Genomic DNA, 12,803 nt, shown 5'->3' on the forward strand with positions numbered 1-12,803 from the left:
CACACGGACGGACACACATTTTTTCAAGTATGGTTATTTTTACTCCTGGGACCTTAAAACGTCTAGAAATGATGAAATTTCAACTTTTTTTTTTTTTTTTTCTTGGAGGATGACAATACTTCCTCTCTACCCTATGGGAGCGAGAAAGTAAAAAACAAACGAACAAAAAAATCCGAACTGTGTTTTTCAGAATGTGTTCTTTTTAGACTGTCACTATTACTATTCTACTTGATTCTATGTATCTTCTGTATACTAATTTAGCTTTGGCACAATTTTTCGTTGGAAGAGGAAAATAAAAGTTGAATTCCAAGTATACAACAGATTCTCATTTTTTCATCCAGTTTAAGAAAATATACTAAGTTTTGCATTTCTGGTCTCTTTTTGGATAATGTTTCAAAAATAATATTAAAAAATAGGGTCTAAAATAACGTAAAATTCATTCTAAAAGGGCTTAATTTTCAAAATTTTCCGGGGGAGGGCCCCCGGACCCCCCTTCTACTGGGGGCCCCCCCCAGACCCCCCTAGGGGCCCGCCCCATACTTAATTTAGGGCCAGTCCGCCCCTGGCAACAGATATGCAACAGATAGCAACAGATGTTATGATACGAATTCTGGAAGCAACATTGAAAGTTCTCAAATTTAATTGAAAATGAGAGGTGAGATTGAACCATCATCATGGCCGGCCAGCTCGTACAACGGGCCGTTAGAAGCAACCGCAACCGAAAGGCGGCTGAATCTGGAGATGTCAAATTCAAATAATAGATGTGAATACCGATGACGGGAAACTATAGCAGAAACTAGCAGCGGAGAGCTTGCCATCAAATATTGTCCATTCAAATAACGCGCCACACGAGGTACTCTCCTTCGTCATCACAATGGCCGCCGCTCTCTCTCCACCCGCCCTCTGTTACACGTAAACATGTAGACCCAATCAAATTAGACGTTAACTATTTAGACCTAAACTAATTAGACGTAAAATATTTAGACGTAAATCTTTTAGACTATCAAACCATTTAGCATTGCACTTGTCCTGTGTTGTTCAACTCAGAATTGGTGTTGCTCGTTCCATGCGAATTGGTGAATCGCGTTTTGAGATCAACCAACCTTAACCTTTTTATAACATTAGCTCCACGAGATGCTCAAATTTTATTATGTTATCTAATTTTTGGAAGCAGCAAAGACTCGTGTCTTTCAGGGGCATACAGTTATAATGTCTTTGTTAAAGGTGTCGTCAGCTAAGTTGACGGTTGTTTACTTTCGGTTTGCAGGCGTTTTCGCATCCTTACTGTCCTTATGAAAACATCAGACTCTCTCAGAAGCAAGAACACAAGCTTAGATAAGTTTTTTTAATACTTTCAAACCCTGTAACACTTTAACTTTTAGCCACACAGAAATCACAACCACAAAAAAGTCGCAAATTATAACTGAAAAGTAGTTTTTTTACGATGCGATCATGAGACTGATTTTTTCAATGTGGATAGTAGCTAACGCCGCTTTGTTCAGAGGCTCAAATTCGTTGTTGGCGGTTGCAAACCGGAAGTGAACAACCGTCAACTTAGCTGACGACACCTCTAACAATAGGGTATATTGGTCTATTAGTTGATATAGTGCCTGTGACAATTATGTGTGCATGTTCTCACTTCTCAGTTGTGTCTCACTTAAGATTATGCGTTGCTGTGAAGCATACATGGTCACTTTAACAAATTCTCTTTGCTCTCAGCGAAATGTGATGCATCCTGCAAATTTAGTAAATGAATGTAGCTGTGTGTTTTTCATTGGGAGGCTATCCAGAAGTGCTGTGAGCATAATCCACGAATACCTTTCTGTTTCTCCCTTGATTGAGCCTAGAATTGAGGAAAGAGGAATAACTAATTGTCACATCAACCTGAAGTGCATAAAGCCCCAATTCACACTATCCTATCTAACTTTTCATTCAACTCTTGCATGCAACCTGTCGAATGAAAAGTTAGATAGTGAGATACTGACGCGAGAAAACGACAATTTGATGAAAAATTGAAAGGAAACTTGAACCAGACGTCACATTCAACTTTTCATTTAACTTTCCATCTAAATGGCAGCGCCATTTGAATGGAAAGTTGAACAGAGAGTTGGATCAAAATCTTCCGACTGACAGCAGCCAAAGCTGTATCTTCATGAACTGCAGCCCGATTATTGAAACTATGTTGGTTTTATATGACATAGCCCTTTCTTAACCATGCAATATGTTGCAATTTGATGTCTTATTGGGCTGCTTTAAAGTCTCAATAATCGGCCTGCTGAAGGCTGACGGAAATACCCAAATACTAATATCCGGAGTCAGAAACCTGGAATGAAGGTATCACACTGCAAAGGTAATGGAATCAAATTTTTTTGCGTTCAACTTTCCATCCAACTTTTCGTTCAATTATTTCGGATGAAAAGTTTGCTAGTGTGAATTGGGCTTAAATCACATTGAAATACTATACCATCAATATCGACGGCTTTAGTGCCATGTATCTCCATCACGTTGTTTCAGAATATCCCTTCCCATTTTACTATTTGGAAGAGGTTTCAGCCAACTTCTTAGCGTGAAATGTATACAGATTATTCCGCTACAAATACGAAAAATCAAGGAAGTTTTCAAGTTATTATATTGACTACTTAGTTTTCTAATGAAAAATAAAGTATGACAGGAAATCGGTCATGTCGCAAGTGGAGATGCGTCGTCTCACACTCCCGCCATTGGTATAGTGCATTCTTTAAGTCTCCGGTCTGCCCTCCGAGGCTCTTATGATGATCAAATATTTATAGAAAATTAAAAGACTGCGAAAGTGCTTGTGAAAAGGTGTAAGAAGTCCTCATTTTCTTGAGGGATAATTTTTTTGAAAATGATCAGTGTTTTTATGTTTTCAAAATTTCTTCAATGTACATTGGAAAAACAACATACACCGTGAAACTGCATAAACATGTATCTTAGTTTGCAACGTTGCAGAATTCCAGTCATACCTAATTTTTTAGATTGTAAAATGTTCAAAGTTATATATTGAAAACTCCACCAGAGGATCAGCATTCAAGAAAGAAAAGAATGGACAAGAGTTTCATCAACCTGAATGCACCTGTCATTAATCGGTCCATTGGTTAGCACCTAAATTTCTGTTGAATGGTGCCGTTTGCTGATGTGACGTTGGTCCATTCTTTTCTTTCCACAGCGCTACTTGACAACTATACCCTTGATAAATTGCAGTTAAATAGCAATTAATTTGTCAGATGGATTTGAGGGAGCATCTCTCATTTGATTTATTGTTAACTTTCAGATGGCAGACACCGTCCAAGTGGCGGTACGGATCCGCCCGCTAAATCAATCCGAGACGGAGCGTACTTCGGGCTCCTGTCTAGAAACAGCAGTCGATACACCTCAAATATGCGTGCCGCCTAATTTAAAATTTACTTACAACCATGTTTTTGACCCATCAAAGACTCAGGAAGAAGTTTACAACACAGCAGTCAAAAATTTGATAATAAAGCTTTTAAAGGTGAGAAGCATTTTTCTTTTACCAAATGGATATCAGTTCAGTCAAAATGTGTGGTGGATGATTCTAGAAATGGACATGGAGTTTTATTTTTGAGGATGTATAGCTTAAATCTATGAATTTTGAAAACACAACCCAGAAAAAATATATACATGAATGCAGAAAGTTCCTGGCTTTTCCATTTGATAATCCCTCTTCCCTCAGAAATTTCAATGTGATAGTTTTATTTGCACTAAAGCTTTGATTTTGCAATGAAAAACTCTTGAATTTTACGGTAGTTTGCAAAATTTTGTCGGCCTTCCCATTTCATAAACCTGTTTTCAGGGCCTCTCCATTTTCATAAGCCCTGGCCCCAAGAAATGGGAAGCATTGCAGTTTTCATCATCTCCCCCGTCATGAGTGCTTTAGGTAAAGATAACAGTTTTTTTTCTTTCGCTCACTCAAGCCTAAAATGACCCTTCAACTCCTTGGAATTCCGATTGTCTTGTCCCAGGTAAATAGCGTATTCCTCTCTGACTGTCAGCTGGAATGTAGGAAAATCTACTATCACATTCAATGTCTCTTATTTTGCCGCTGGCTCAAGTATTTTTTCAAACTTTGTACTCTAATGAATGTCAGCCCATTATGAATTTTTGAGCACACTATATGTGCATCAGCTTAGTAAAAGGATTTTTATAAGCTATTATGTGTATATATTTATATTTTTTGCGGTATAAGTCTCGCAGTATCCTCAAAAATCTTGCTGAAGAGTCTCTGCATCTCTGTTGAAAGGCCTCCTAAGACATTAAGCGAATTTTCGCGATCGAATATCATTCACCGTTGAATGATATTCGACGAATGTGCATTTTTTTTAAATGAAATTCGACTTGTTCGTTGGTCTCACCGGGGACCGGTGAAATCCATCAATTTGAAATTATGAATTCACCTCCGGACTTGAATTCGATTTTTGAATTGATGCAATCGATGTCAGAAACTTCATCTTTCACCCGAATTTCTGTTATTCTTTGCCATTTTGAATCAAAATCTACTTGCAATTAGCTTTATTATTCCATGCTGCAATCATGGCTGAACCAGAACCAACGAGCAATCTGAACTTAGGTAAGTAATGTTGCTTTATTCAATTGTACATCATTTCCCACATTAAGTGTAGTCTCAATTATTTGCAGACTTCATGCGTAATTTTGTAGTGCTGGGTATTGTTCCACCACTCGGTCCTGTTTGCCGTGAACAAACCAACAAAAACTAGAGCGCATTTCAGCAGGCTGATCGTTGGGATCATGTATTATTCTGGCAGGCAAGCTTTGATTGAATTAGACTGATGCCATGTGAGAGACCAGCTATCAAGCTCTATTGATCGGATGACAAGTAACCGCGTTGTGAGCCTTTTGTCAAGCCAATTTATTGACATGTTGTCCGCCTCCACCAGCGAGGAGGTGCCTTTAGTTAGGTGGCCATTTGGCCTGAGAAAAGGTTTCAGATGCACTTGCTGGTCGTTTAATCAATCCAGCTTTGTCTTGTCTTGTCGGGGAAAGATATGTCTAATATTGATAATTGGTCTGCAAGCAAGCTGCTTTTGACACATGCCCACGGCTCATGAGTCTTGCATTTAGTCGGCACACAGTTCCGTTCGCTGAATTGGATAAGCGAGATTTTACATTCTGTCAAATGGAACTATGTGCACACTTCATGAGCTGTAGGCATGTGTTAAGAGCGTTGTGCAAATGGCTCATAAGTTAATGACGACAGATGGCTACTGGAGAGGCGGCTACGTCACTGGTGCTTCATCATTCCCATTCATTCTTATGGCCCAACCACTAACGAGCACACCCAATCTTTCCCACCTGCACATCCAAGACTGCACAAAGTTCTGTTCGAAAGAAATGTGTTTAATTAAAGTCTTGCGCAAGTACACTGAAGTAAATTTGTGTGAAGGGTTATTTTTTCCGAAATGCTCAGTTTTGAGGTCATTGTTTGTAAGTTTTTCATCACTTTACCTTACACGCTAATTGGTACAAGCTGTCTACTTGCCTTTTTTAACGCTATTCTGTATGGTAATTAGAAGTCATCATTCACGCGTAGGATTAACTTCAACATGATTTCAGGAGGATTTAAGAGGGTTCATTGTGCGATATCTCACTGCTGATCTGACTATATATACATGTAGCTCATCATATCAAGTTTTGAAATCGCTTCAAAAGTATCAAGTCTAAAACTTCCAATCTGCAAACATTCTAAGTAGTTTTTTTTTCCAAACAGAATGAGTTCCTAAGGTAGTAAGCTTCTTCATTTACTAGTCTGCTTCAGGTGTTCATTTCAATCTTGTAATTAATGATAGCAATTGGTAACTCTAAGTTCGCTCTTTGTTTCATTATAGGAAAGCCTGTCGTGATCAGAGTGCGACCAATTGCTCCGAAGCCGAGTCAGCTGGTGCTTCATCAAGCACAACTGTCGCTCATTCATCAGCGGAATCGACAGCAAACAACTCAGCAATTTGTCGTCCGTCAGGTACCCCAGGCAGTCATGAGACATACTCAACAACCTCAGGCAGTCATTAGACAACAACCTCAGGCAGTCATTAGACAACAACCTCAGGCAGTCATTAGACAACAACCTCAGGCAGTCATTAGACAGCAACCTCAGGCAGTCATTATACAACAACCTCAGGCAGTCATTAGACAACAACCTCAGGCAGTCATTCAAAAGCAAACTAAGCGCGCAGCAGAAGGTATGAAAATGTAATAAAGCTTATGATATTGACTCGGGGTACGGATGAAATTTTCTTTAAAGTTTTGTCGAAGATCTAAAAAGCAGCAAAGTCATGTACTTTCTTGTGTATTTACCTATGAGTCAGATCAATTTATTATAACATATCAGGTACACTTCACTGATAGTTTGACGTCAACTCCATTATTGAGCTGATAACGGATAGAATACATCTAATGACAAGGCTTTTCTTCCACTAAGGCAAAGTTACATGTTACAAGAAGAGAATACAAAATAAACTAAAATGCTAAGAACTATACTGAAACAATATCTAATTTGTAAATGGAAAATTTTAAGATGGTTCAGTGAAAGTAAAAAAAATGATTGCAGTATGAACTGTGGCGAAGCAATTTACACAAGTGTAGCTGTGATCTGCAATCGTTTTGCTAGACCTAATTGATATTGAACAGCTTCATTTGGAGCAACTCCCAGGGGGTCTTGAATTATTTGCTGTGGCTCGTTGTACACTAAGTGGTCCATATAATCATGTTGTAACAGACAAAAATTGTGCAGAACACACGCCGCCGTTACAGTTTTTGAGATTTTCTCGTGTTTGTATGTGTTTATATGTTGGAGCCGGGCCCATCTTCCTTTCAGCAACCCAAAGGTGTTCTCTATTTTCACTCTGCAAGAAAAAGAATACATGAGTTCAGTATATTGAGCGGTCCAGCATCTCATTAAGAGACATAAGAGAGCATGAGTCGCTTTGAAATCTGCACGAATTTTTGAGCAATAACTCCATCGTGACCTAATCACATTGGTTTCTGATCACCAGGGGTTTCAGAGAAATGAGAGAAAAAATATATATAGATATATCTCACAGGGAGAAGTTCACCTCCTTTCATTGTGACAAAAATAGGTATTCTGTTAACACAATATTGCGAAAGTAATATCATGCCATTCATTTTTCTGTTTCATATCTCTATTCTGTGAATTACTTATGAGTCTTTTTACTTTTTCCTTCAGTATGAAAAATGTCCTTTTATTAGCTGTACCTGGTACATATTTCTCATAAAAAAACCTAGCAATTTTTAAAATTATTGGTGAATAGGTGGATTATGAAAATGGGTGAAATGCTTCATTTCTTACCGGGTTTGACTATGTCGCTTGTTGAAGCGTTTTTGCGCCACTGTCAAGTTCCGATGTTTATACCTGACTATCATGTACGATGTCAAGGCGTAAGCCGGATCCCCAAGCAAGTGGTAACGGTCTTGGTAAAATAGTGCCTTTCTACCCTTTTGATTTATGGCTCTTTTCAAACTTGATAATCTAAATACACGTGCATCGTGCACACGGCCAGGTGCTCCAACAAAGATATGTGTAAAAAAGCGTTTGCTAGTACAGACACCTTGTAAAACGACTGACTTGAACATTTTTCTATTTATGTAGCTGTTTCCAATTGTTTTTCTAAACTTGGCAGAAATGTGGCTACCATCTATGACTCCAATCACTCCTGTTTTGAAAAATAAAAATTTTTAAAATTAAAAAAACAACAATTTGAAAAATAAGTTGTATCAATAACATTTCCAAGAAGCTACAAAAACAAATTCTGAATCCACGAGGTAATGGACAGTTGGTAGTTCCCTTGATTAATTCTAAAACATCACAATGGAGTTACTCTCTCTTACATCACAAGGGTCAAATTATGAGTAAGATTAAGGTTTGGCGCAATGTTACTTCATGGAACTAATATGTAATTTTCATCTGGTTTCAGAATGTTTGGCGCAATTGGATACTCTGGATGAGACTGATGCTGATGCTCCAGACCTTCCTAATAATTCTGCTCCAGATCCTCCTAATAAACCTGCCCCAGTAACACCTGCAGTAAAAACCAGAAAATACTGGAGCTCTGCTGTGGATCCGGATATCTACCCAGATGTAACAGATGTTGGAGACTTGTTTCTAGACATATTGGCTAAGCCAGAATTCTGGAATTTACTCAATGATACAGCAACAAGGAAAGAAACAGTGTGGCGAAAAATCGCAGAGGAATTAGAAAGGTTAGGCTACAAAGCGGATGACAATTTATCTGTGGCCGCACGCATCTGTGAGGTAAAATTCAACAACATGAAAGGTAAATACAAAACTTTTAAAGATAATGGAGGGCCAGGGAGCACTGGAAATGCCGGGAAAAAAGTTCCCTCATACTATGACAAAATAGATGCACTCCTTGGTGGCAATGATGATATAACGCCCCAAAGCGTTATTGATTCATTAGATGATGTTGTCGAATCAACCAGCAGCGAATCCGGAGAAAAGTCAACCGATAATATAATACGGCATGTAAATAAAAGCTGCAAGCCTGGCACACCAAAAAAACAAAAGCTTGACAAAATAATGTTGGAAGAAATGAAATTAACGCGCGAACAAATAGCTCAAAATCATTCAGAGTTCATGGATTACATGAAGACCGACAAGGAGAAAACCAGACAAATACAAGAGAGGAACGCATCAGCATTTGAGTCTTTGGTAGCTCATATCACTGGGAAACCCAGGGCCTCCAACAGTGATAGCAACTGACTTTAGCTAACCTCACTGTAATGTTAATTTAATAATAATTTTTTTGTTGTAAAAATAAGTCTAAGAGACTGATTTACCTACTATAGTCTTAAGTGTTACGTTGACATACGTACTGAATGTGCATTTGCAATTGTAAACATGCAGTTACTCTCTTTATGCCTTAAAATTCTTGCCTTAAAGTGAATTTACGGTGAATCCGGCAAAAGTCTGAAGTATTCAAGTCATTTTCTCTGATTTTCGGGCTTCAGCACTTCTGGCCTTCTTTTTCATTCTATGGAAAGATTTTGGTATCATGGCAAGTAAGCCATGCCATTAGATGTATTCTATCTGTCATCACACGGAAAAAAATTAAATGTTGCTTCAGCATTTATAATGTTAAAAAAATGTGCAAGAAGATTCAAATGCTGTTTTTACATGAAAACAATCCTAACTTAACTACGGCCACGGTTAAATTAACATATTCAAAAGTAAAATTAGCATTTTTTAATGTAAAATCAGCATTTGAAACATCTCGCACATTTTTCCAGGATTATAAATGCTAAATCAACATTTTATTTTTTTCCGTGCAGCTTCAAAGCAGAGTTGAAGGCTAACCTTCAGTGAAATATATCTAATATTTTGGTGTCTCAAACTCTTGCCATGGAATTCACCATAATATTTTGCAATACTGGAGGTTCTCTTTTTTCCAAAAATTAATTTACATTATGTATAATTTCAAATTGTTCCTAGTACTTTAAGGATTTTCTCTAGATGTAAAAATAAGTCTAAAGACTGATTTACCTACTATAGTCTTAAGTGTTACGTTGACGTACGTACTGAATGTGCATTTGCAATTGTAAACATGCAGTTACTCTCTTTATGCCTTAAAATTCTTGCCTTAAAGTGAATTTACGGTGAATTCGGCAAAAGTCTGAATTATTCAAGTCATTTTCTCTGATTTTCGGGTTTCAGCACTTCTGGCCTTTTTTATCATTTCATGGAAAGATTTTGGTTTCATGGCAGGTAAGCCATGCCACTAGATGTATTCTATCCGTCATCAGCTTCAAAATAGAGTTGAAGGGTAACCTTCAGTGGAATGTATCTGATATTTTGGTGTCTCAAACTCTTGCCATGGAATTCACCATAATATTTTGCAATACTTGAGGTCCTCTTTTTTCCAAAAATTAATTTACATTATGTATAATTTCAAATTGTTCCTAGTACTTTAAGGATTTTCTCTAGATGTAAAAATAAGTCTAAAGACTGATTTACCTACTATAGTCTTAAGTGTTGCGTTGACGTACGTACTGAATGTGCATTTGCAATTGTAAACATGCAGTTCCTCTCTTTATGCCTTAAAATTCTTGCCTTAAAGTGAATTTACGGTGAATTCGGCAAAAGTCTGAATTATTCAAGTCATTTTCTCTGATTTTCGGGTTTCAGCACTTCTGGCCTTTTTTATCATTTCATGGAAAGATTTTGGTTTCATGGCAGGTAAGCCATGCCACTAGATGTATTCTATCCGTCATCAGCTTCAAAATAGAGTTGAAGGGTAACCTTCAGTGGAATGTATCTGATATTTTGGTGTCTCAAACTCTTGCCATGGAATTCACCATAATATTTTGCAATACTTTAGGTTCTCTATTTTCCAAAAATTAATTTACATTATATTTTCTTTATTACAATTTAAAATGGTTTCTAGTACTTAAAGAATTTCTTCTACATGCTTTGAGCATTTTCCTGTTTCGTTATTACAATTTCAAATTGTTTCTAGTACTTTAAGAATTTCCTCTAGATGCTTTGAGCATTTTTCTGTTTCATTTAGTTTTCCAATGCTTATAACTTTTTAATTGAAATTTCAAATATTCTGTAAACATTGTCTGCAAAATTTTAGTCTTAAAACTATGTTCCTCCTCATAATTAACTATTGTTTTTGTTCCATTATTTTCATAAAGGCTTCGTTTTTTGGGTGACTTCTCGTCAATATAAGTTTCCTCTTTTTCATTTTGTTATTCTACTTTGATTTTTTTTCTTATTACAATTCTGTTTCAAGTATCTATAGTTGTTGAGTTTTTTTTATAATAATATTTTGACCAGTTACCTATGCTGTTCAATTACTAACGAAGGCACAGAAATAAACCTTTTTTTATCCTGTGTGAGGTATAACAAATTGGTAAAGTGAGCTTGCCCCCTTTTCAATTTTTTGCTGCGAACCTGAAAACCCTGCTAAAAGTGTTTCATGCATTCCATGATTTAAGCTCCCCATATTTGGTTATCTGTGAAACATTTTTGGCAAAGTAATTAACTTTTATTACTTTACCACTACTTTTATTTTTGGTATTCCGCTCTTTTTAGTTTGGAAAATCATTGTACAGATCATTTAAGTGGGAGTAAAGTAAAGATAATACCTGGAAAGCCTGCAATTTCCTGAAATTCGTTTGATATTGTCTGTGCCTCTGCCTCTGTTGGCCAGCGGATGAAATATTTAGCGGATCGGCAAAGCATTTCAACGATTTCATCTTTTGCCACCATTACTGTTGAATCAGCAATCCCTAAAATATCTCCTATTCTTCGGAGCGTCATTTGCGATGAAAGGTACATCAGAGCTACTTGTAGTTTTTTCTTTGCTGACACAGGCTGCAGGCCTCCAGAGTAAGGCATATCAATGCTCGGATACTTCATTCTCAAGTATTGTAACAAGACATTGAATGTGTCTGGTTTCATCCTGAAAAGTCTTTGGTAATCATCGTCCAAATAATTTTCTGTCATTTCACAATAACCTTGCGGTCGGAAATGCGTTTCTCGCTGGTTGCGGTTTGCCATCAGACCAATGATCGCTGCCGTTCCTGATGCATATGAAGCTCCCATCATCTGCGATGCAATGTTCATAGCATCATCATCTTCCTCAACACAGAGGATTTCTTTAATTGCCATTAGCACTAATGGATCCATCTCTATTTCCTAAAATGCAGAAGAGAATAAAAATAATATTACTCTCACTGTTCTTTGGGAAAATCTGCCAACATATGCGAAATGTTTTGGGGTAAATTAGTAGTCAGTTTTGATGAAGTCAGGTCACTGCCTCTATTTCTTTTGACTGTGAGTAATCAAAGAAATAAAATTAATTGTAATAAGGTACGATGACTTGATGTTCCTTGAGGGGAAGTGACCAACGCCTACATTTTTTATTGATCGGGCTAGAAAAGAAATGTAAGTACTATGATACAACCTGTTAAAGAAAGAAGAAACATAACATTTTTTACTAATAACATTTGACCCATGAAAAGTAGGTGCATTACAAACAATTTTACGTTTCTTCATAATATCGACAGTCAACCTAAATGGCACTGTCTCATGTTTTTCACCATTTTTGCTTTCTCGTGCCCTTTAGGAAGAGAATATGTATTTTTTAAAGTCTCAAGAACGTGTTATGATGATATTAAAACAAACTGCACTTACCGAAAGTCAGAAAACCTGAAAAAACACAGAAAATCTCATTAAATCCAAATAACACTTCACAAAACACTTCTTTCCCGCCGTTTTTTGAATTATATTCGATATTTTTTTAATTTTCGTGTCAATTTCATAGAAAAAAAAAATCTGAACTCTGATTGGCTCCCGCTTTCACCGCTCATCGGCATCACTCACCACTCATCTATTCGTTGAATAAATGATATTCGATCGCGAAAATTCGCTTTTAGTTACATTTGAAGATAAGATCATTTAGAGTGCAGCTATACTGAGTTTCTGTTGGGCAAGAAATATTTTTGCCTGGCTACACACTCTTTTCAATGATGGAATACTATTTTCTAGCCTACAGGCAACTATAAAAAAGAATGATTCTGAATTTAAGGGGGTAAGAGTATGTGCAAAACAGATCCAAATTCAAATAAGGACGATGTTTAGGAAACTTAACACATTCGATTAGAAGATATTGCCTTGTCCACTCACAAAGTTTGAGGAGCCTCTCAAAAACGTTCTAGTGTCAAAAGGTAAATTCAACGAATTTTCTGGTGATCATTGATTCAAGGAT

The 12,803-nt window shown here is 37.0% G+C and overlaps 3 protein-coding genes across 5 annotated transcripts in view; 2 read left to right on the top strand and 1 right to left on the bottom strand.

Annotated features, from left to right (window-relative positions):
- The window catches only part of Klp3A (kinesin-like protein 3A), a gene marked incomplete in the record, with an annotated part of 479,268 nt that overhangs the window by 430,215 nt on the left and 36,250 nt on the right, over positions 1–12,803 (top strand).
- Positions 1,267–10,825, top strand: LOC109034624 (uncharacterized). Of its 3 annotated transcripts, none has more exons than XM_072301266.1 (4): positions 1,267–1,797; positions 3,293–4,606; positions 5,883–6,233; positions 7,986–10,825. In XM_072301266.1, the coding sequence occupies exons 2-4, from the start codon at positions 4,570–4,572 to the stop codon at positions 8,789–8,791; spliced, it is 1,194 nt and encodes a 397-aa protein (XP_072157367.1). In that variant the 5' UTR covers positions 1,267–1,797; positions 3,293–4,569; the 3' UTR covers positions 8,792–10,825. The 3 variants fall into 3 exon arrangements, with proteins under 3 accessions (XP_072157367.1, XP_072157368.1, XP_072157366.1); XM_072301267.1 differs by having other exon boundaries at positions 1,268–1,797; positions 3,293–3,511; XM_072301265.1 differs by lacking the exons at positions 1,267–1,797; positions 3,293–4,606 and having other exon boundaries at positions 4,614–6,233.
- Positions 6,617–7,944, bottom strand: LOC140224755 (uncharacterized). The gene is made up of 2 exons (XM_072301271.1): positions 7,361–7,944; positions 6,617–6,896 (listed from the first exon to the last, which is right to left on the bottom strand). Exons 1-2 carry the CDS (start codon positions 7,642–7,644, stop codon positions 6,623–6,625), a joined length of 558 nt encoding a protein of 185 aa, XP_072157372.1. The 5' UTR covers positions 7,645–7,944; the 3' UTR covers positions 6,617–6,622.

This window comes from Bemisia tabaci, chromosome 6 (assembly GCF_918797505.1).
Source record: "Bemisia tabaci chromosome 6, PGI_BMITA_v3".
Lineage (NCBI taxonomy): Eukaryota > Metazoa > Arthropoda > Insecta > Hemiptera > Aleyrodidae > Bemisia > Bemisia tabaci.